The sequence below is a fragment of the Brachyistius frenatus genome, unplaced genomic scaffold (assembly GCF_029030835.1).
Source record: "Brachyistius frenatus isolate BFR_SWC_R1_liver_20210118 unplaced genomic scaffold, ASM2903083v1 Contig_138, whole genome shotgun sequence".
NCBI classification, from domain to species: Eukaryota; Metazoa; Chordata; class Actinopteri; family Embiotocidae; genus Brachyistius; species Brachyistius frenatus.
Window position 1 is genome coordinate 998,433 of NW_027210737.1, and position 20,492 is coordinate 1,018,924.

Consider the following 20,492-nt stretch of genomic DNA (forward strand, 5'->3'; position numbering starts at 1 on the left):
ACTCAATCTGATTGATAACGCAGAGATACTGCCCACCGATAGCTGTAACCTGACTGCACCACAGGCCTGTAAATCAAATAGAAACGCCCCCAAAAACATTTTCAGATGGACCGCCATAAAACTAATACAGTAAGAAGTAGCGACTTCAGCTTGGCAAAACAGCGATAACCTGTGGAGAAATTTTATTGACTTAGAATTTTATGAGACTAAGTGATTGGGATTTTATAGAGCTGGAGGATTTTTGGAGCCAACCTCTAGTGGCACTAAGTAGTATTGCAGCTTAAGGCATTTCCAAATCGGCCTCATTTTTTAGGCCCAGAAGCTACGAACACTTTTCTATACAGTCTATGGTATACACAGATGATGTTAGTGTACTCCAGTACAGAACATCAGGTGACATATGGTCAGAGGGGGAGTTGGTGGTGAGGGTGGGGTGGAGGGTGCAATATATTTTGTTCCAAATGTCTTAAGGGAAATGGTGGTCTGAGAAGGCACACTTGTTGATATTGTATTAGAGGTCTTTTCAAGGATTTGTTTGTGGAGGGATGCTGAGTTGCTAATGTGTTCTATATTGATCTAGATTTGCAGGCTGTCCTCACTCTCGTCACTGCCTTCACCCCCTTCCATTCCCGCTCATCCTGTCATTGAAGTACCATATCTGTAAAAATCTCATTGTGAAGGGCTGGAAGAATGGTATCCAGCGAGTCCATTGACCAGTTTGGGACCCTGGGGAAAAATAGATCAATTTTCATCAGAAGGAGACAACAAGAGATCAATAAGAAGCTAGTCAAGAGTAAATCTGAAGGATGCCACAGAGCTGTGGGGGTGGAGCTGTGGTGGTGGTGGAAGACAGATTGAGCCTTGACAGGGGTAATGAAAGACTTCCACGTGATAGATACTGGAAGAAATCCTTAAAGTGTCTGCATGACACTGATGATTTCCAGAATGTCTTTTGTTAGTGGAGCAAAGAATGAGTTGTTTATACTTCCTGATAATTAGACATGCAATACCTTGTTCACTGGTCAAGACAAAGAAATTAACAAAATGAAGGACAGTCAGAAATCCAGTTCGAGAGACCATTAACACATATCATGCATTTTTGTTGAATAATTAAAAGTTATACTGTATACTGTCCCAATAATGACAAGTAATTCCTTGTTGTCAGGATGTACCAGTACATTTGCAGTTGATCTCCATGGAGCGCTTTGCTCTCACAATGCTCCTAAACCTAAGGTTTCCAAAAGTAGAACAGGAGGCATAGCCTTTGTTGTGATGCAAAATCACAACAAATAATCCAGTCTGTTCTCTGCACCTACATCACTGTCTGGTTTGGCTCGGGCACCAAAAAGGACTAGAACAGACAACAGCGGACAGTCAGGACTGCAGAGAAAATCATCGGTGCCAACCTGCCCTCCATTCAGGATTTATACACATCGAGAGTAGGGAAACGGGCCGGCAGCATCTCTGCAGATCCATCCATCCCTGGACACCCTCTGTTTCACCTCCTCCCCTCTGGTAGGCGCTACAGAGCACTGTGAGCCAAAACCGCCAGGAACAAGAACAGTTTTATCCACAGGCCGTCACTCTGCTCAACACTTAATATCTTCAATATGACTGGACCTTTTTGCACTACACCCAACTCTATCAGCATCATTTGCACTCGGTCCAATTGCACCATTGTTTTATGTATATATATATATATATACATATATATATATATATATGTATATATTTCTTTCTTTCTTAGCTGTATATACGTTTATTTATGTTTTAATTGTCTATTTATTTCTGTCTGTTTTTTTGCACACTGAGAGCTGAAGTTATAACCGGAGTAATATTCCTTGTATGTGTTACATACCTGGCCAATAAAGCTGATTCTGATTCTGATTCTGAAAATGTCAATCTCTTATGAGAAAGTTTGTGTAAAAAAGAGACACAGTATGTGTAACAAAGAAAAAGGAACCACATCTATTGAACCACATGTGAATAAGGCAGTTAGCATTCGTGATGACATAGTAGCCAGTCTCAGCCATGTACTATGAATTGTAATTAAATTACATATAAAGGAGTAACAATGCAAAAGCTTTTTTACCAACTCATCTGGTTTAGTAATCTACCCAGCTGTGCAAGGTCATAGAGTGTAACACTGCATCATTTACACAGTGTCACATTGACAAAACGCTTAGCCACAGCAGTTTTAAGGAGGATGAGAGGGGCTGATTTGATTGGCCATGATTTAAATCAGCAGTGACACACCTTCTAATTATCTATTCCTCCTTCTTAAATTGGTTAATAATTTGACCTAATCTACCATATCATTATGGCAGAGATTCTAAGAAGTGCTAATTTAGTAGAGAGCTGTTGACAGAAACCAGATTAGAATTTCCCTGAAATGTTGAGTGCAGTCAAGACAGCATTGAGCTGTTTGACAACAACAATGTCTGAAGTCTGGTAAAAACAGAAGTTACCCCAAATTACTTTAATTTAGAAAAAGGTGCACATCTGTGTGATTGGAATCATCCACATTTAGGGGCACTCATGGACATAAATAATGTAAATGACAAGAATTGACCTCAGCTGCCTGCAGCTATAATATTCCACAATTTTCACAGTTGTTCTCAACTAATATAAAGACCATAGACTAAATTCCAGAAAAAAGCTTCTTCAAGATATTCAGTGTGCTATATTTTGCAATGGATCTCCTGTAGATCTGAAAAAAGATGTATATTTTCATCCTTCTATTTTTAAATAAATTATCTTTCAAAGAAAGTTGTCTTTAAATCTTTCCAATTTTTCAGTCAGTTTGGGATGTAGATGATTGTAATCAGTGCTGCTACAATAACTTGGTGCACTGCAGCCTGTGAATCAAGGAACTTGATTATAAGAATAATATGGAAATTGATAAACAACCCGTATGTATCTCTCTCTCTCTTTCTCCCTTTCTCCCCAGAGCCCTCATTAGCAGCTGCTGTATGATAGTTCAAGAATCTATCCGTAATTGCCCCCTAACACACATGAACACACGCACACGCACACGCACACACACACACACACACACACACACACACACACACACACACACACACACACACACACACACACACATGCATGTCTAATACACTATTGTGATTGGAAAAAAGGGAACAAAAAGCGATTTCATGAAATTAGAATATGGAGGTCATAACTGATTCATGAAATAAAACATCTGTTCCTACATATTTTAGTTCCCTAATTAAAGTATAATATGAAAACAAAGCTGCTCACTTACTAACCGTCTGTCTTTTTTTTGTATTGTAACTTTTTGGGTTTTTTCCTTACCAGTGATTTTTATACCATTCTAATTGTTTTCCATTGTTTCATTGCAAATTACTCAGCACTTTTCTGTGGCCTTTACAAACCCTTACACTTTATATCAAATATCAGATATATTGCTGACACGCTACGTCTCAAGTTAAATTTATTTAGAACTGCTGTCTCTACGAAACTTTAATCAAAACACGACTTTGGTTTTAGACTTTGATTTGATTCATTCATTCATTCGTTCATTCCCTCGGGCAGTGGCAGCACTGTTCTCCTGGTGCCTCAAAGTGTCAGGCTTTAAAACCACCTGCACAAGACTTACAGGTGATTTGTCAACTAGTGCAAAAACACTGTAGTAGCTACTCCTTGTAACCAAAGCTACAAATTAATTGAAAAGATATTTGGGGATCAACTACTGCGAGATCTAAAGAGCTGCTTTATGTTAAATTGTTTCATACGTCTACTCACCTTCACTGTTGACACACTGGACTTGAGGGATTTGGGTCCCTGGTCCACATTCCTTCTCATTATCAGGGATACACCCCTCCAGTTTAAGCACAAGCCAGTCAAAGCAGCTGGGGTCTTCACATGGTATCGCCTCTACCAGGTGGGGGCAGTTGCCTGTCCCACCTGTAGGCTCATTGACGATCCTCCTCTTCCTCAGTTTGAAGCCTGTTGGAGGAACAATAGGAACGTAATGAAGTAAATTAATTAAAAACCAGCTCAACCCTGATAAACCACAACAGCACCTCCATCATCTGCTGAGCAAAAACTTACTGAAGTCAGACAAAACCTAATGTGAAACTGTAAGCACATTAACCTCACTCTGTGGTCACAATGTGCTTTTGATGATAACCATAATATTGCATGTAACGTGACAGCCTATTAAGTCTGAAGAAGAACTTCAAGAAAGTGAGTATCACTTTTTAATTCACCTCATTAAATTAGCTTTCATCCAACGTGACTTGCAGAAATCCATTAATTCAGCTGGGTCGTTTCCTCTGCTCAAGGGCACGAGATCCCATGACCTAAGTCCTGGAAAGGGGGATGTTAACTCCAGCCCCACCAAGGTCACCCCTAATGCACACTCCTGTTCCAGGGTGATAAGGCAGCAGAGCCCTGGAGAGCCTGCAGGACTCAGGTGGAGGCAGCAACATTTATTTTTCTACCTCATTTTTGTCTCTCTTTTCCTCTCAGAATCCTTTATTTAATCAGGCAGGTCAGATGAACATGTACCGCCATATGTCCAGACCCACTGATGGAGGTTTTATCTGAAGGCGGAGAGGGGGAATGGGGGTTTTGGGTTTGTTAAAAGAAAGATGAGGCTTGGGGTGCAGGGAATTCAATTCTTTTAGGTATCACTCACTTGCTATCTGCAGGGTGCATTATGAATGGCATGGCTGAAAGATAGCAGCACAGCACAGGTGACTGCTGTCAGAGCTTGAGATTTCATTTGAACTGAAGACACACTTACATGGAAACAATCATGTGATGATTTATTGTGTACATACATGATGGCTCAGGATAGTAAGGCTATGCAAAGATATTCAAGGATAGCCGATTGAAGGTCAAAAATAAAATAATCTTTATAAATCATAAACTTGACTTTTTAACTGTTGGACTCAAATGATTAATCATTTCCCAACCAAAATTACAATTTGAAAGAGACAATGTTCCGATCTCTAGACACATCCTTTTTAATTTGTATCATCAAGTGTGTCCCAAAAAAGTGGATTTCAACAATTTTCCCAACTGTAATGTGTGACTGAATGCCATGCATTTCCTGAGTTCAATTAATCTCTTGGCTACTATCCAGATAAAACTGATTCTTGAATGCTAGTATATTTATTATGGTTGGGTTTTGCTACCCTGGCTGCACCAAACTATTTCTCACAGCTTCAGTTTTCTTCAGCGTGATTATAGTCTGGCTACGCTGGAAGCGTCACCTTAGTTTGCCATACATATATAGTGATTATGATGGGGGACATGTAATTTGTTCATTTTGCTGTCATTTTAAGAACCACTGTATGTTTTATGTTATCAGTGGCCTGTTGAAAAAATCATCACAGATATGGAATATGGACCTTTTATTTTCCTATTTCATCGGAGTCTATTGAAGCAGGGAAGTGACGTCCCTGGGGGAGGGCAGATGGGTGGTGTGACGGCGTCCGGAGAACTTTATCTGGCAGCGTGTCCAGGGAACTTTCAAAGGGAGTTGGATTAGTGTGGTTTATTTACTTGGATTATTCCTGAATCGACATGCTTCTGGGCAGTCAGCAGTGGTGAGATATGCGTGGCTTGTAATTGAGGCCATGCTTCACCAGTCATCACACTTTGTTTTGGGGACTTATTTGTAAGGACAGTTTGAAATCATTTAAGTTCACGCACTTTGGGGAAAGATTTGTGAAAAATTTGTGAAAATTTTTTGGTTGTTTAGCAGGTCAGCCAGCGTGTGTATTACACCAACCCGGCCTTTGTTTGTTAATTGCTATCCAGGTGGCACATTGTTAGGAAAAATAGTAATGCATTGTCAGTGTGTAAATTAAGTTACTGTTATGTGTGCAAAGTTTCCATTAGTCTATGCATAAAACTTTAGATGAAATGTCTCATACTGCATGCACATTCCACGAGTTCCTCTCTTGCAGTATATGGCCCCTCGGGGGAGGAGGAACTCGTTTATCTAGTTTAGCACACACATAGGTTAAAAGCAAACATACCCATATAGGATGCAAAGAGCATTGAACCCCTACACACTCACGTTACACAACATGTGACCTTATCTATAGGAATGTAATCACATGCTGTTTTATAACCCCATGTATACAATAAAAGGAGCAAAGAGGGAAGTCTGTGTTGGAGTTGGCTGATGCCAGGTGAAGAGCTTACAACTCTAAGACCCTGCACGGACTTCCCTTGCTGCAAGTAAAACTCAGATTTGGGTCCAAGCCTTGTTTTTGTCTGACTGTGGGTTTGATTCTTATTCTATCAGCGCTATGTTATAGTTCTGAACCTAACACACGTAAGCTAATTTGATTTATTCTTTAATATATGGCATATTGGTAACCTACTTGTGTCACTTTCGTTAATGTACAATTTTTGTTTATATTATAGTGAGGTAAATGGTGGGTTATTTTGTTTATTTCTTGAGTTTTTTGGTTGTTTAGCAGGTCAGCCAGCGGTGTCCATTTATGGCGAATCAGGTCCGCCCGTTCCTTAGAAGATTTAGCGTTGCACCTTTCCCAAAATGTATTTAATTAAGGTGTATTGTCACAACGCTCCTCGAAATAGTGTTCACTTGCCACTCTGAGGGGGCAGACCAATCAGCAACCACTGTCAGTGGCATCTGTCTCGCCCGTCCTTCACTGTGATTGGACAGCTGGGTAAAAAGTGACAGTGATGAATGCAATGTTTCACCCAAAGTTTACAATTTTTCAACTATCAGTGACCTGAAAAAACTCTGAACGTTCAGCGGTCAGCAAAGAATAAACGCTTAGTGTCTCGTCACGTAAGTGTGGTGTGAAAAAAAATAAGGCACTACCAATGAAAACAATGTGTGCGCATGGAAAACGTATTGATGGACGCGGGCCTTAGGTAGTAGCAGCCATAGCAGAGTGTCAGCCTGTTTCAATGCATGCTGATTTATTAAGATTAACCCAAGGTTACACCCAGTAGAATGGAGTGACTGTGAACATGTCTCTCTGGAGGGTGCTTAGACCCATACATTCACACTGTGAATTTAGGACTGGGTTCACCAGGCTGGGTTTCTGCAACTCATTTAACATCAAAGACTTGATTATAGAGACACACTATGTCATTTACACATCTATATATGTGTCCATATCATATACAGAGGGTAAATGCACTATACTGGAAGTTATTTAGGACAGAGCCATAGAGTATCACCAATTCTGTAAATGAACAATGTAGCATAGATCCTATTATGTCACATACGGATAGGTAAAAACTTGTTAGCACCTTTAATGCGCTGCATCTTGGTGCATTAAAAGAGGGCCCATAGTTATTTACCTTTTAAAACTTAGCATCAGACGTTTCTCAGTTTGCATGTTTGTGTTCTTGTGGACTTCTAAATCACTGCCCAAGTAATATTCTTTCCATTTCAACAACACATTAAGCCAAACACAGACAAAATGCTAATAAATATGTTACTCCCCACATTTTATCAAGGATGCTGTGTGAGCTAAATTATTCACATTTAGGTGAAGACAAGTACGAGTTGCGATCAAAAAGTTGAGATATCACAACCAAAGTTGTTCAGTAATGTAAATATACCATCAATCTTAATCAAATATTGTTTTTTTTAGAAACCATGAAGAAAAAAATCAAACAGCTGTATCATTGTATTTGATTTTTTCTTTTTATGTAGTAACAAGATAAGTTGATGATGTGTATATATATTCTATATAAGGTTATCCTTTAGGACCAACAGAGCAAGGGCACAACTAGAAGGTGCATGTTCCTCTGCATACACATCACAGTTCAGGTCTGTAAACAGTGATTTCCATGTTCAGCGACAGGAAGATAAAAATATATCAAGCCAGGGGGATAATGAGAGCCAGAATTCACACACTTGAAGATGTGTGTGTGTGTCTGGTTTATTATAATGTACAGTACATGACAGCAAGAGCAGAAGTGGCATAGTGAGCAAACTAGTGAGTGGGAGTGGATCCATCATTAAGATGCATGGGGAAGAATTTTCAGCGATCCCTTTCATTTGAGTCGCTTCATTAAAGCAGAGTCAACATGCATTAGTCATGGCAGACGTTGCTGTTCCATGGATAATTAGGGTTGAAGCAGCGACCACATTCACTCCACTGATGGACTAGCACAACCTGACAAAACAGCTTGAGGATATGACGATGCTTTGATACTCCCAATCCCAATCTCATAGTCGTGGATGCATTTTTTTTTTAACATTGAAACAATGCTTCATTACTCTTTAAACTTGATGAGAAAATAATCAATTGTTCCATATTTACCTGCATGCCTCTGGTATGTTATAGAGCAAAGCAAAGAAAGTGTGAAAGAAAAAATTATTGCTTCTTCTGCAAAGATTATTCTAAAACAGCCTTGTCAGGAAAGGAAATGGCGTTCCACTAATTTAGAAGAATTTCACCTGGCCTGGAAGGAAAGTCTAATATTATGTAAGAAAGCTCTTCGTAAGGCCAAAACTTTATATTATTCATCATTAATAGAGGAAAACAAGAACAACCCCAGGTTTCTTTTCAGCCCTGTAGCAGGCTGACAAAGAGTCCCAGTTCTGTTGAGCCCTCTATTCCTTCAGCTCTCAGCAGTAATGACTTCATTAACTTCTTTACTAATACAATTCTCACTATCAGGGAGAGAATCGGGCCGACCCTTCCTGCCACCATCACTGATGTGATGTTAAGCACAGCAGCCCTGAAAGCAACTGTAGGACCAGATGCAAACTTGAAAAATTCCTCTCCTGTTGAGCTCTCTGAGTTAACTAGAATTATTTCTTCATCTGGATCCTCTAGCTGTCTGTTAGATCACATCCCAACTAAACTTTTTGAGGAAGTTTTTCCATTAATGAATCAGAAACTCTTTCACTTAGTTACTCTGGATGACGTTGTCTTGGCCTCCAGCAAAACTGTGAGGAACCTTGGAGTCATCTTTGATGAGGACTTGTCCTTTAGACACCATGTAAAGCAAATCTCCAGAACTGCCTTCTTTCATCTACGTAATATTAATAAAATCAGGAAAATCCTTCCTCAGCGTGAAGCAGAAAAACTCATTCATGCGTTTGTTACTTCTAGGCTGGATTATTGTAATTCCTTGTTGTTAGGATGTCCAAATTACTCATTAAAAACCCTGCAGCTGATCCAAAATGCTGCAGCAAGAGTACTGACAGGATTTAACAAGAGAGATCATATTTCTCCAGTTTTAGCTTCTCTTCACTGGCTTCCTGTGAAATCAAGAATATAATTTAAAATTCTCTTGATAACTTACAAAGCCCTACATGACCAGGCTCCATGATATCTTAGAGATCTTATAGAACCATATAATCCTAGCAGAGCACTTCGCTATCAGTATGCTGGTCTACTTGTGGTTCCTAGAGTTTCCAGAAGTAGAATGGGAGGCAGAGCCTTTAGTTTTCAGGCTCCTCTCCTGTGGAACCAGCTCCCAGTTTGTGTTCAAGGGGCAGAAACCCTCTCTAGCTTTAAGATTAGACTCAAAACGTTCCTTTTTGATAAAGCCTATAGTTAGGGCTGGCTCAGGTAGACCTGAACCAACCCTTAGTTATGCTGTTATAGGCCAAGGCTGCTGGGGGACCTCGTTACATGCTGAGCTTCTTTTCTTTCCTCCGACTCTTTAACTGACTCATACCTCACCATCTTTTTCTCTCCCAAAGTTTTTGCTTATTGTCTGTTGTCTCCATTCAGTCCCCTTGCTCGCGTAGTTTCTGTTCTTTCTTTTCCAGATGTCCCGTCATGGAGCTGCATGTCTCTTCCATGTGCTTGTCGTCTCCACCAACAGTTCTTCTCTTGTATATCTATGCTGTCCTTTTCTCTCTCTGCTCTCCTCTCACCCCAACCGGTCGAGGCAGATGGCCGCTCACCTCTGAGCCTGGTTCTGTCAGAGGTTTCTTCCTGTTAAGAGGGAGTTTTTCCTTCCCTCTGTTGGAGGTTTTTCTTCCTTAAAGAGGAGTTTTTTCTCCCTCCTAGCTTATGTGGGAATTGTTGAATTGTTGGGTTTATCTGTATAATATTGTAAAGCCTTGCTGTAAGGACTTTAATGTGTTAAGTGCCATGAAATAACCAATGTTGTGATTTGGCGCTATATAAATAAAGTTAACTTGAATTGAATTGAATTTGTTAGTACTCCTAGAAAAAGTTATAAATGATTGGATTATCATGATAAAAAACATGTTGTGGTTTATTATTATTACACGTCTCCAATCTTTTAATCACTTATTCAGCCTGTTTAAATGGAGAGTAGTGGTCACTCTGCTGTTTGGTATCACCATGTGCACCGCACTGATAATGGTCCAGAGAATGTAAAGGAGAGAGTTATCATAAATAAAATTACAGACAAACACTTTAGAAGTAAAAGCTGTAAGACCATCTCCAAGCAGATTCATGTTGCCGTAATTCCTGTTGCAAATATTTTTTTAAAATGCATCCACAACTGTAGTTAGTTATTTAATTCATGTAATAAGTTACCAAATTGATGTTTGCAGTAGTTCTGCTTTGTGTTGTATCAGTCTTTGTGTTGTATCACATTTAGGGCACAGTTTTTTCATGGCAGCACAAAGCCAGTGCGAGCTCAAATGCAGTGGTGCAATGATCCTTTTTTAATAATTGATAACACTTTCCAAGAAACACTGTTTGCAAGGAAGATGGAATGGTGATGCTGAACTTGTATCTATGCAAAGGGCAGTTTCTTGGATTCATGTTTGAGGGCAATTTCAGGAAAGGAAGGCTTTAGATCTGAAGATGCCTGCAGAACTCCATTAGTCAGTTACTTTATTAAACGAGGCATTTCTCACAGTCAGCTCTTACCCTTTTTGCCTGCCTGGTCTTGACAGTTTTCATAGGTGCAGGGTCCCCACGCGCTCCACGAAGACACCTCACACTCAAAAGGACAGCTTATATGGCAGAGCTGGGTGGTGTTTGGAGGAATACCCAAACACAGATCACTGTCAACTGGTCGCAATGCTGTGGAAAGAGACAAGATCAATGATACACTGAGATTGATCTCTGGTGAAAAACTTGAATTTGTGACAGCAACATGTAACAGGATAGTGTAACAACAAACAGAACAGAAACATTAGGGACACAAAACTGCATCCACTGATGGACAGAACGACAAGAGTCTGGGAATGAGCTCATTGTTAAGATGGGGGAGTGTTTCTGTCTGCACCACCATTGGCAAAAGATACATTTTGAACCAATATATCAGGTCATTTTTAAAGCCATACAAAAGGCCATATATAATGCGATCATATATAAAGTATCCAAAGAGCTTCAATCTTGAAGGCTATGTGAAATTTGTATAGTTCAACAGAGAGGTACCCAAACTTTTCACACAAAGTAACACTATGTACCAAACCAAGTTTGCCATGTACCACTTTCCACTGCAGATATTGATATTTTTTCTCATAAGGATGTCTTATGTAGTTGTTATTTAGCCTTTCTGAGGGAAAACTTCACTTTTAATTAATATTTTCTAAGCAATGAATATTCTGTCTAATAATAATAACTCACAATACTGTGAGTAAACTTAGTAATAAGTTAGCAATAAGCTTATAGATATTATGATTGTGAAACAAATATTATATATTTGTCGGCCTCACAGTTATCTGCTGAGAACTTTGAAATGCACTGATATATATAAATTAAGTTTGATTGATTGATTGATTGATTGATTGATTGATTGAGTATTGTTATGTTAACTACAAGGGACGAGTGAGTACACCATTATGTGTATCTGTTAAACCAACTAAATTATCTCTATCCGTATTTGTACTCGGATCAGAAATTGCTCACTTTATTTTTTATTAGAAAATGATCTACAGAACAGTCGTAGAATTGAACTTCAGAGCAATGTTTTTATATAAACATAAAAGGTGCTATATTTAATTGTTATTGTTGAGCTATAGTGAGAAAACATGTCAGGCTAGTAATCGAAAGCGGGTAGCTGAGTGAAGATATCTTAACGCGGTAGGAGCGAGCCGATGTAAAATAAGGACAACAAACCGGTGGAAGCAAAGTCACAAGCTGTAACTTGTGACTCGTCCGGTAAAAGCAAAGTTCTCAGAGTAACTGAAGATATTTTATACAAACCTGATTGAAACAAGCTGATGCCAGAAATTAACCAAGAGAGTCGCAAGTTGCTCTTAATTCCTGAGACTGAGCAGGCTGAAAGAGCTTGTGGGCCTATGGCACATAGCTGGAGGCGGGGCTCGGTGTGAAGCTGTGTGCACACAGCTAGTGTTTCTTAGAAGCTTGAGCCAGCACGGATAACAACACAATTACTCAGATGAAACTCGTACTCGTCAAAAGTACATTATCCGTACCGGTTACCCGAGTACTTGTCTCATTCCTATTAACTACGTACTAACTTATAACCACTTTATTTTTAACTGAAGTGATCGGTTGCTGTGTTTGGAGTCAGATTGGCTTCCTCAGTGTGTATTTTAAAGCTTGACCCAGCTCAGCAAATACATGAAGTTGGGTAAGAAGTTAATGGTCCAAGGCCCAGGTTATTTGAACCATTGCTTCTGTTGCATAATTAAGTTCCTTACTGTAAGATTTCTGTTTCATAATCGTCTATACACAGTTTGGTAAATAATGTGCTATGTGTATCTGACCAGTGGAAGCAAAGTTCTGAAGTATCTGTTCATTACAAAAAGTTGTACTGGCATGCATTTTTTTGAGCCTATGATGAGGAAATACTGTCTTCTATGCTGCAACATAAAAAAAAAGAATTCCTTTGCGAAAACAGTGTGTGTTTTATGTTTCTTTTAGGTATCAAGAATTAAGCAGTTTATCCATGACATTAAACTACTAAAAAGTGTTTCATTGTTATTGGGCTACATACTGCCATATGCTATTTTTTTGGTTGTAGAAGTCACATTAGTTATCAGAACACGTCTCTATGTGCTGTGAGACTGAAACGAAAAAATCTCCATAATGAAACACTTTATATTGCAGAAAGAAAACTAACTTTTACTAACAGTGAAAAAAACAAAAACAACAACTGATAACTGTGATGGAGCTCAATTCTTAGCCTGAACCTGACGGACTTTTTGGAAAAGTAATTTAACTGCAGTTCATAAACCGTGACTCACCTGTCTGAAGTGAGGACAATTAGGCTACACATTTGTTATTTGTTATTACATCCTGATTGATCTGGTGTCCGAGTTGGAGATCATTTTTTTTATAAGTAATTAATGAAGTTAGCATTGCTGAGCCACGTGTAAATGTGTCCCACTCTCTCGCTGTGAAGGCGCTTAAATGGTTCCTCGGCTACATGATGCTGCAGGTATCTAATAAACGCAGAGAAAATACTCCTAAAGACGTTTGCAAGCAAAAAACACAACTTCAGCTTCTGTTAGCAATTTGTAAAAACCCAGCTTACATCCGTTATTGGTGAGTCTCTTTAATCAAACCTGTTACAGGGACTGTCTTTATTGTGATGAAGTTATATTTCCATGAAAAGTTTCATTTATAATAGACGTGAAACTATATGACAACAACATTGATGACAGGTGTTTTGTGATTTGGAGATGTCTGTGTGTGTGGCTCCAGCAACTATATGCAAACAAATGAATGGACTAATATTGGTAGAGAAATGTGGAAAATCTTGATGTTTAATTTTGTCATATGTGCAGAGGAAGACTGTTTAACACACACAGGATAGACTATAACTGGTTCTTTTTGGAGGTGCTTGGCTTCCTCCTATTTAGTGTGAGATTAGTTTGGCAGCAAAAACATGAGACAAAGACTGAAACGGGTGTCTCATACCAAAAGTGTTTTTGTGTTATTGTGATGCTGATTGCATACATTAAAAGGACAAATGAGCTCCTTCATGTGCACCATAAAAATGCTGCACTGATGGTTGCACTGTCACACCACAGTTTGGGAGACATACCACAAAGACTACAAAAAAACTCCAATTGTCCCTTATTCAGGGATCCCCCCCCAGAAAAAATGATGAGCAAAAACTCTTCTCTTTCATTGACAGCATTCCCCAAAATTAAAAATCTCAAAAAAATCAGACAACTTTAAAAACAACAAAACCTTTTTTCCCAGCCAGTTTTACATTTGGCCTGATTATCAGTGGACCTCAGCTCCACACAGCTGTAGGTGACTCGCTGCAAGGTCATCAGACTGATAAATCATTATAGCTGTGCCACAACACGACTCAGCCTCATTCACATGCAAATTGCCTCCACTTGGCCAAATGTGAGTCCTTTGATAGTATGTTTTAAGGTGCATAGATGTTGTATGCCCTTGTGTGTATGTAACACAAAAGCAGGTGATATGTCAAATGGAATGTTCCTGTGAAACATTACTGGATGAGGACTCATGCTGTCACATGTTCTCTCTCACACTGCCACTCTGAACCTTTAGAACAACATCCTTATTTTTCTACTTTGTCCACCCTGTCCTCCATCTCATGAATCATTCTTGCCATGCCCTAATATTTCACTCACCACTGGTCTTTGTGGTTACCTGTTTAAGACTTCATACTGTAAATACCTTTCGAAATGAACTTGTCAATCTGGAAATCATCACAGCAACCACTGGCATTGCCCTCATTATATAAAAATAATGGAATAAATCGGGATCTGGCCATTCATATAGTATATAAGAAATGCTGATAATTATTGGCAGGAAATATCATGTATTCACACCTATTTGTAAGTAATGTCTATGTCTATGAAAATGCCATATCATTGTAACTAGCTCAGACTTGTCACTGGGAGATATTCAACAAATATAGCACTACAATAACAGGTGTTGAACTCGGGCGTCCAGATGACTCGTTGATGACGTTAATTTCAAAATGTCCATGTGTTGTCACAACAACTGAACAGTCAAACATCCAATTTCTTCTAATAAGCTTCTTATTCATGTGTTTAATTAACATCATTTGGAGGATAATAGCCTCTTTGTTCTTCTCCCTCCTTGTGAAGTCTGAACAGCTCTTCACAAACATAACAAAAGCTGATTAATGGAAATCTCCTCACAGATTGACCTTGCTCAGGTAACTCCGTGCCAGATGGTCTTTTCTTCCCTGTGCTGTGCTTCCAGCCGCCAAATTAGGAACCTCAGTGGCTCCTGCGCTGTGCTGCCACAAGCCAACTGCCATCAATAACCTGACTCCAGGTTCCTCTCCAGCTGAGGATTCATGGCATCACAGTGGCACAGCTGTTATACACCATGTCACAGTTTGATACCTAATAGAGACTGCATTGATTGTAATCAGTGGAAGAAAAACAGCAACTAGAACTTACTGTCACTCAGACAAACAAATTGACATAATTTTGAGTGTTATTTTCAAAACAAAATAGGTAAAGAGGCAAAAATCTGCTCATAATAATCAGAAAACATAATCCATTTGAGAATGTACTGAACAGTGAAGTCATCAGCAATAGTCTTTGCATGAGTGTGACAACATTTCAAGTAAATTCTTTGCTTTCCAACTGTGAGTATATCAAATAAAGAAGTAGCAGGGATGTGGGAGCGCAGTCACTCCCAGTAATCGGACTGGGAAAGATATGTGTTACTGCCAGACTATTTTTGTCACTGGGATTTGCTGATCATCCTTGAAAGCAAATGGCAAGATTATGTCATCTTAAATGGGCTACAGATTCCATCAGCACGTGGTTCATCACAATATGATCAGCCACTGGATACAATGACAGCAGGACTAGGAAATTAAATAAACAGTGTCTCAATAAAAGCAGTCACATACAGGTTGCATTCAACTGAGTTTAAGTGAGTGCTGAAGGTGGTGAAGATTTTGGCCCTGACTCTACTGAACTGAGGAACACAATCATAGAAAGTCGTGTCGTGTTTTGCACAATTTATGTAGTTTTTGTCTTCTGTACAACATATTGTAGTAATTTTGAGAATTATCATCCAATAAAGTTTCATCTCATTGTTCTATAGAGATAAAAACATTTGGTATTATGATTGTTTGCTTGACAGGTGTATGATAAACTGTTGCAGCTAATAATTACTCACCCATAATCTACACCCAGGCTACTCTCTTTTCTAATATTTGGATGTTGTGACTCTAAAAACTGACACAGATGACTGTGACCAGTAAACATAAATATGGTGTGATTTCTAATGTCATATTTGTACACCCTTGTATTGGTAACTATCTTTGACCAATGAACACAGCCTGTTAGGTTCCATGAAACAGTTTGTTTTAGATAGCAGAGATGTAAAGAAAGAGGTCAAGGTGAGCGGGGTTAGGTGTTGTGGCTTTTTTGTCTGTGAGAGGCTTATGTTTGCATCTGATAAGCATGCTCTGCCCTTCCTCTCCTGTAGTTCATACCCAAAGCCCAATTTGTTTTTACTATTCTTAATGGAACTGTTTGATTTACTTATAGTAAAAAAAATAGTTATTGGGACTGAGTTAAAGGTTGTGGATGTTAAAAAATATGTTGAGAGTTGAAAATCATTTTTATTAAATGTAATCTTTAGTTTTGTAGAATCATCCATTTTTAAATTCTGATCTCCTAATGTCAGCTCCTTACAGTCCAGCCATGTGCTTTGCCAATCTCTTTCTTTCAGTACCAAGAGCTCACGATCATCGGTGTCGGGAGGAACGCCGATGAACTGGTAAATTGAGAGCTTCGCTTTGACACTCAGCTTCCTCTTCACCATGACAGTGTCTTATCTCCTTTATATCTGCTTATATATCTCAGGATCATCACCTGACCTCAGGGCTGAAACTCTCTCCCTACCAGCCGGGTACAAGCCAACAATTTTCAGCAAGGAAACTCAATATTATAAATATATAGCCCAATATCACAAATTATACACTTGCCTCAAGGCATGGTATAGGGCAATTGATTTTCTACCTGCACCACTTGGATGGCTCTCACTGGTTTCTTCACGATGTGCGGAACATGCTCACCAGTAAAGTGGCTAACCAGAGTCAACAGCCAATAGCTAAGCAGTACTTTAAGTAAAGAAAGACTACACTGTAAAAGATGGTTTTAGGGCAAATAAACTTTCAGCATCCGGGAGGAATTTCAGTCTAGCTTCAGAGCACATCACAGCACTGGAACTGTATTTACTAATAATCGGCAACCTCGGATTAAACTCAGCTTTTGATAGAATTGGCCATAATATCCTGATCAATCATTTTGAGTTGGTCGGTCTTTCTGATAGTGTCCTAAACTGGTTCAAAACATACACCAAAGGGAAGTTTCATGTCAGCATTGGAGATCATGTGTCGAAGAGACATGACAGCTGCTGTAGGGTTGCACAGAGAGCAGCCATGGTCCTTTATTAGTCTCACTTTACATGGTGCCACTTAGTGACATCCTTTGAGAACACAATGCTTGTTTCTATAGTTATGCAGATGATAAACAACTGCATATTGCTGCTTCCTTATTTTCTATTTTTAACTCAATTTCATTTTAATAATGTGTTGTCTTATGTTTAATTTTGATTCTGTTCTTTTGCATTTTATTTTTAAATCACATTTAATCATGTGTTTAAGTTCCTTTATATCTGTTCTTATGTGAACCACTTAGTGTGTGTGATTTTCTTGCTTTAAAGTAAGATTTTTTTTTTGTATGAAAGGTGCTATACAAATAAAGTTTATTATTGTCAGCATTATTCATGTCTCTTCTTTATCATACACAGACTTGCCTTAAAATATGAGGAGGATTTATGTACATTTCTAATTTTAGACCCCTTTTCCCCCGCTGAAGTATAATCTGTTGCTAATATTTCACTGTTAAAAGTAGTTTTCATTGTGACAAAATCATTCACATGCATCAGAAGTGTACTGGCCAGTAAAGCAGTGGTATACAGCAAACACAGACAAAGCTGAGAGAAAGTGGTGAGAAAATGTGCTGAAGAATAAAAGCTTGTAGCATAGCATGGCCAAGGTAAAGGATATGCAAAATTATACATAACATGACAATGCAAAACCTGTGTGAGAGCCAGGATGGGTGCAGGCTGAAATAAAGAAGGAGAATCTGGTTCTAAACAGCTTAAATTCAGTCATTACATGTTTTCTTCTTGCTTCCTGCATTTGTCATTCACCACAATCCCTTATTACTGAAAGCCAAATCTTGTGATTTTTCCCATCATAATACCATCATCAATCTCTCTGCTTCCACCCAAAAACATTTCCATAACAACCGTTAATATACTGTGTTAATATGCTGGCAGAGTGGCTTTGCTCGAAGTTAGACAAAAGTGGAAAGTGTGAGACGAAACTGCCGATATAATATTATGAAAGCATACAGCTGGCAGTGCGCATGACATCTTAATAATTTCTAGCAGCAGAGACCAGTACAGCCTTCAGGCCAGATGGACTGAGACTTACTGTGTCAGTGCTAGATAAGCATGAGTGTGCTACCAGACCACTTCCAGCTCTGTGCACTCAGCAATCCCTCCAATTTACATGAAAGCTTATAATTCATCTGCTATCCCCTCCATGTGCCTTTGGTATACATTAACATATTGAACTTCCAAGAACCTGCCCTCCATTTTGCAGTGAGCTTCCAACTGGGAGATGCAAGTGGACCTAAAGAGGAAGCTTGTCTTTCCAGAGGTGGTGGCAACCTCATGCCGACCAGACATCGTTCTCCTATTCAGGAACACAGAAAAACATCTTAGTAGCCGAACTCACAGTGCCCTGGGGGGACAGGCTAGCTATCTCTCACCAACTGAAGAAAGCCAAGTACCAGGATTTGATTGAGGCTCTTGTCAAAGAATTGCATGCAACTTTATTCCCCATTGAAGTTGGTTGCTGTGGTTTCCCATCATCATCAGTGCGTTATTTCTTACAAAAGGTTGATTTGGAACCCAAAGAACTGAAGAAAGCCACTAAGAAGATAGCCATGGTAACCAAGATCAGCTGAAAATAGTTGTGGTTGATGTGAGCTCACAGTTTGAATACTGCAGGCGAAATGTAAGGCCTCTTCGCTGCCCCACTCAGGCGAGGCGTATCATTTAATAGTTGCCGTGTAAACTAGTCCTGAACTGCTGAGCGGGCTGTTTCAAGCCAGCATTATTAGTAGTTTAGGAAAAAACTAGACTAAGTTAGGCCAAAACCGAGAGTGTGTGTGAGGGGTAAAAGCAGAGGCGGGTGTACCTGGGACACCAGGTGTCACTGAGGAGTCGTGGGCCTATCATCATCAAAAGACTGAGGAAGGAGAGTACCCACCTGATGACCCCAAAGAAGCAATTGCCTCTACTCACGGTATTGCTGTTTGCCGTAAGGGATTGAAAATCAAGACCCATAAGCTCAACTCGACAATGCAAATTCTCTAATCACCTTTCCACCAAGGAATACCACCATGAAGAGGAACTTGCAACATCGTATCTTAAGTAGCTCCTGCAGTTTCTGCTGGTAGCAAAGCATCTCTGATATTTACTTCACCTATAACTCAGTCCCACATTTCATATGAGGACAAAGGCTCTTTAATTCTCCTGTCTGGTTCACACATGGCTGGTAAAGTGTGTGAATTGCAGACACTCCTATAGAACCTGACTTTACAAATTGAGCAGCCTAACTAATGAACTCTGGCCACAGGTAACGGAGTAACTATTCAATTTAATTCAATTGTATTTTAGTTATTTAGCGGCAAATCACGACACAGGTTATTTCATGGCACTTAACACATTAAAGTCCTTACAGCAGAACTTTACAGCCTTATACAAGGAAACCCAACAATTCCCACATAAGCTAGGAGGGAGAAAAAAACTCCTCTTTAAGGGAGAAAAACCTCCAACAGAGGGAAGGAAAAACTCCCTCTTAACAGGAAGAAACCTCCGACAGAACCAGGCTCAGGGGTGGGCGGCCATCTGCCCCGACCGGTTGGGGTGAGGGAAGAGCACCCCACACCAGCACAAAATGAAAACACATTTTAGCAGGCTACCGTTTCTGGCCACATTGTTGTTTTTTTGGTAGTCTTGAGGCAACCCTTCCAAAAAATACATCAAAACGTGCTTCTAGATTGATAATGGTGTGCTAAGACTTTGGTAGTGATTCATTTTTGCCAAAATCTCCTTTGAACATTCCCACAAGATCTCCAATAGACTCCCATTACAAGTGGTCAAAACTAGAAATGGTAGGAGTCTCTAACCTGTTAGTGCGCCTGTACATTACACAGAAAATATGAAAATGAATATAGTTCAGCGAGATTCTGATTCGGTGAAACATAAGTTTGTTTCGTGAGGATTTTGTGAAGGCTCTTTTCCGAGTCAGCCTCTGTATTTCTCCTCCTCTGTTTCTCCTCTATCTGTCTGCAGGTATGTGGCTGCCTGCTCACTGCCCCACTTGAGGGGTGCGAATTGCCATAGCAACCACTCACTCAGCAGGTGGCTGAATGTTTACATTGCTTCTCCCTCAGTTCAATTTCCATTATGGCTTCCCTTATGGAGCAATTTACAATGTTGTGTCCTCTCTTAACAGGACCAAGTGGAAACTAACTGTTAGCCACT

General features: G+C 39.5%; 1 protein-coding gene across 1 annotated transcript in view; it reads right to left on the reverse strand.

Moving 5' to 3' along the window:
- thsd7aa (thrombospondin, type I, domain containing 7Aa) overlaps positions 1-20,492 on the reverse strand; it is a 143,602-nt gene that overhangs the window by 59,574 nt on the left and 63,536 nt on the right. The window contains exons 5-6 of the mRNA XM_069715116.1: positions 10,842-10,997; positions 3,769-3,972 (exon numbers count right to left, since the gene is read on the reverse strand). Coding sequence (XP_069571217.1) covers positions 3,769-3,972; positions 10,842-10,997 — 360 coding nt within the window. The remainder of the gene's footprint in view (positions 1-3,768; positions 3,973-10,841; positions 10,998-20,492) is intronic.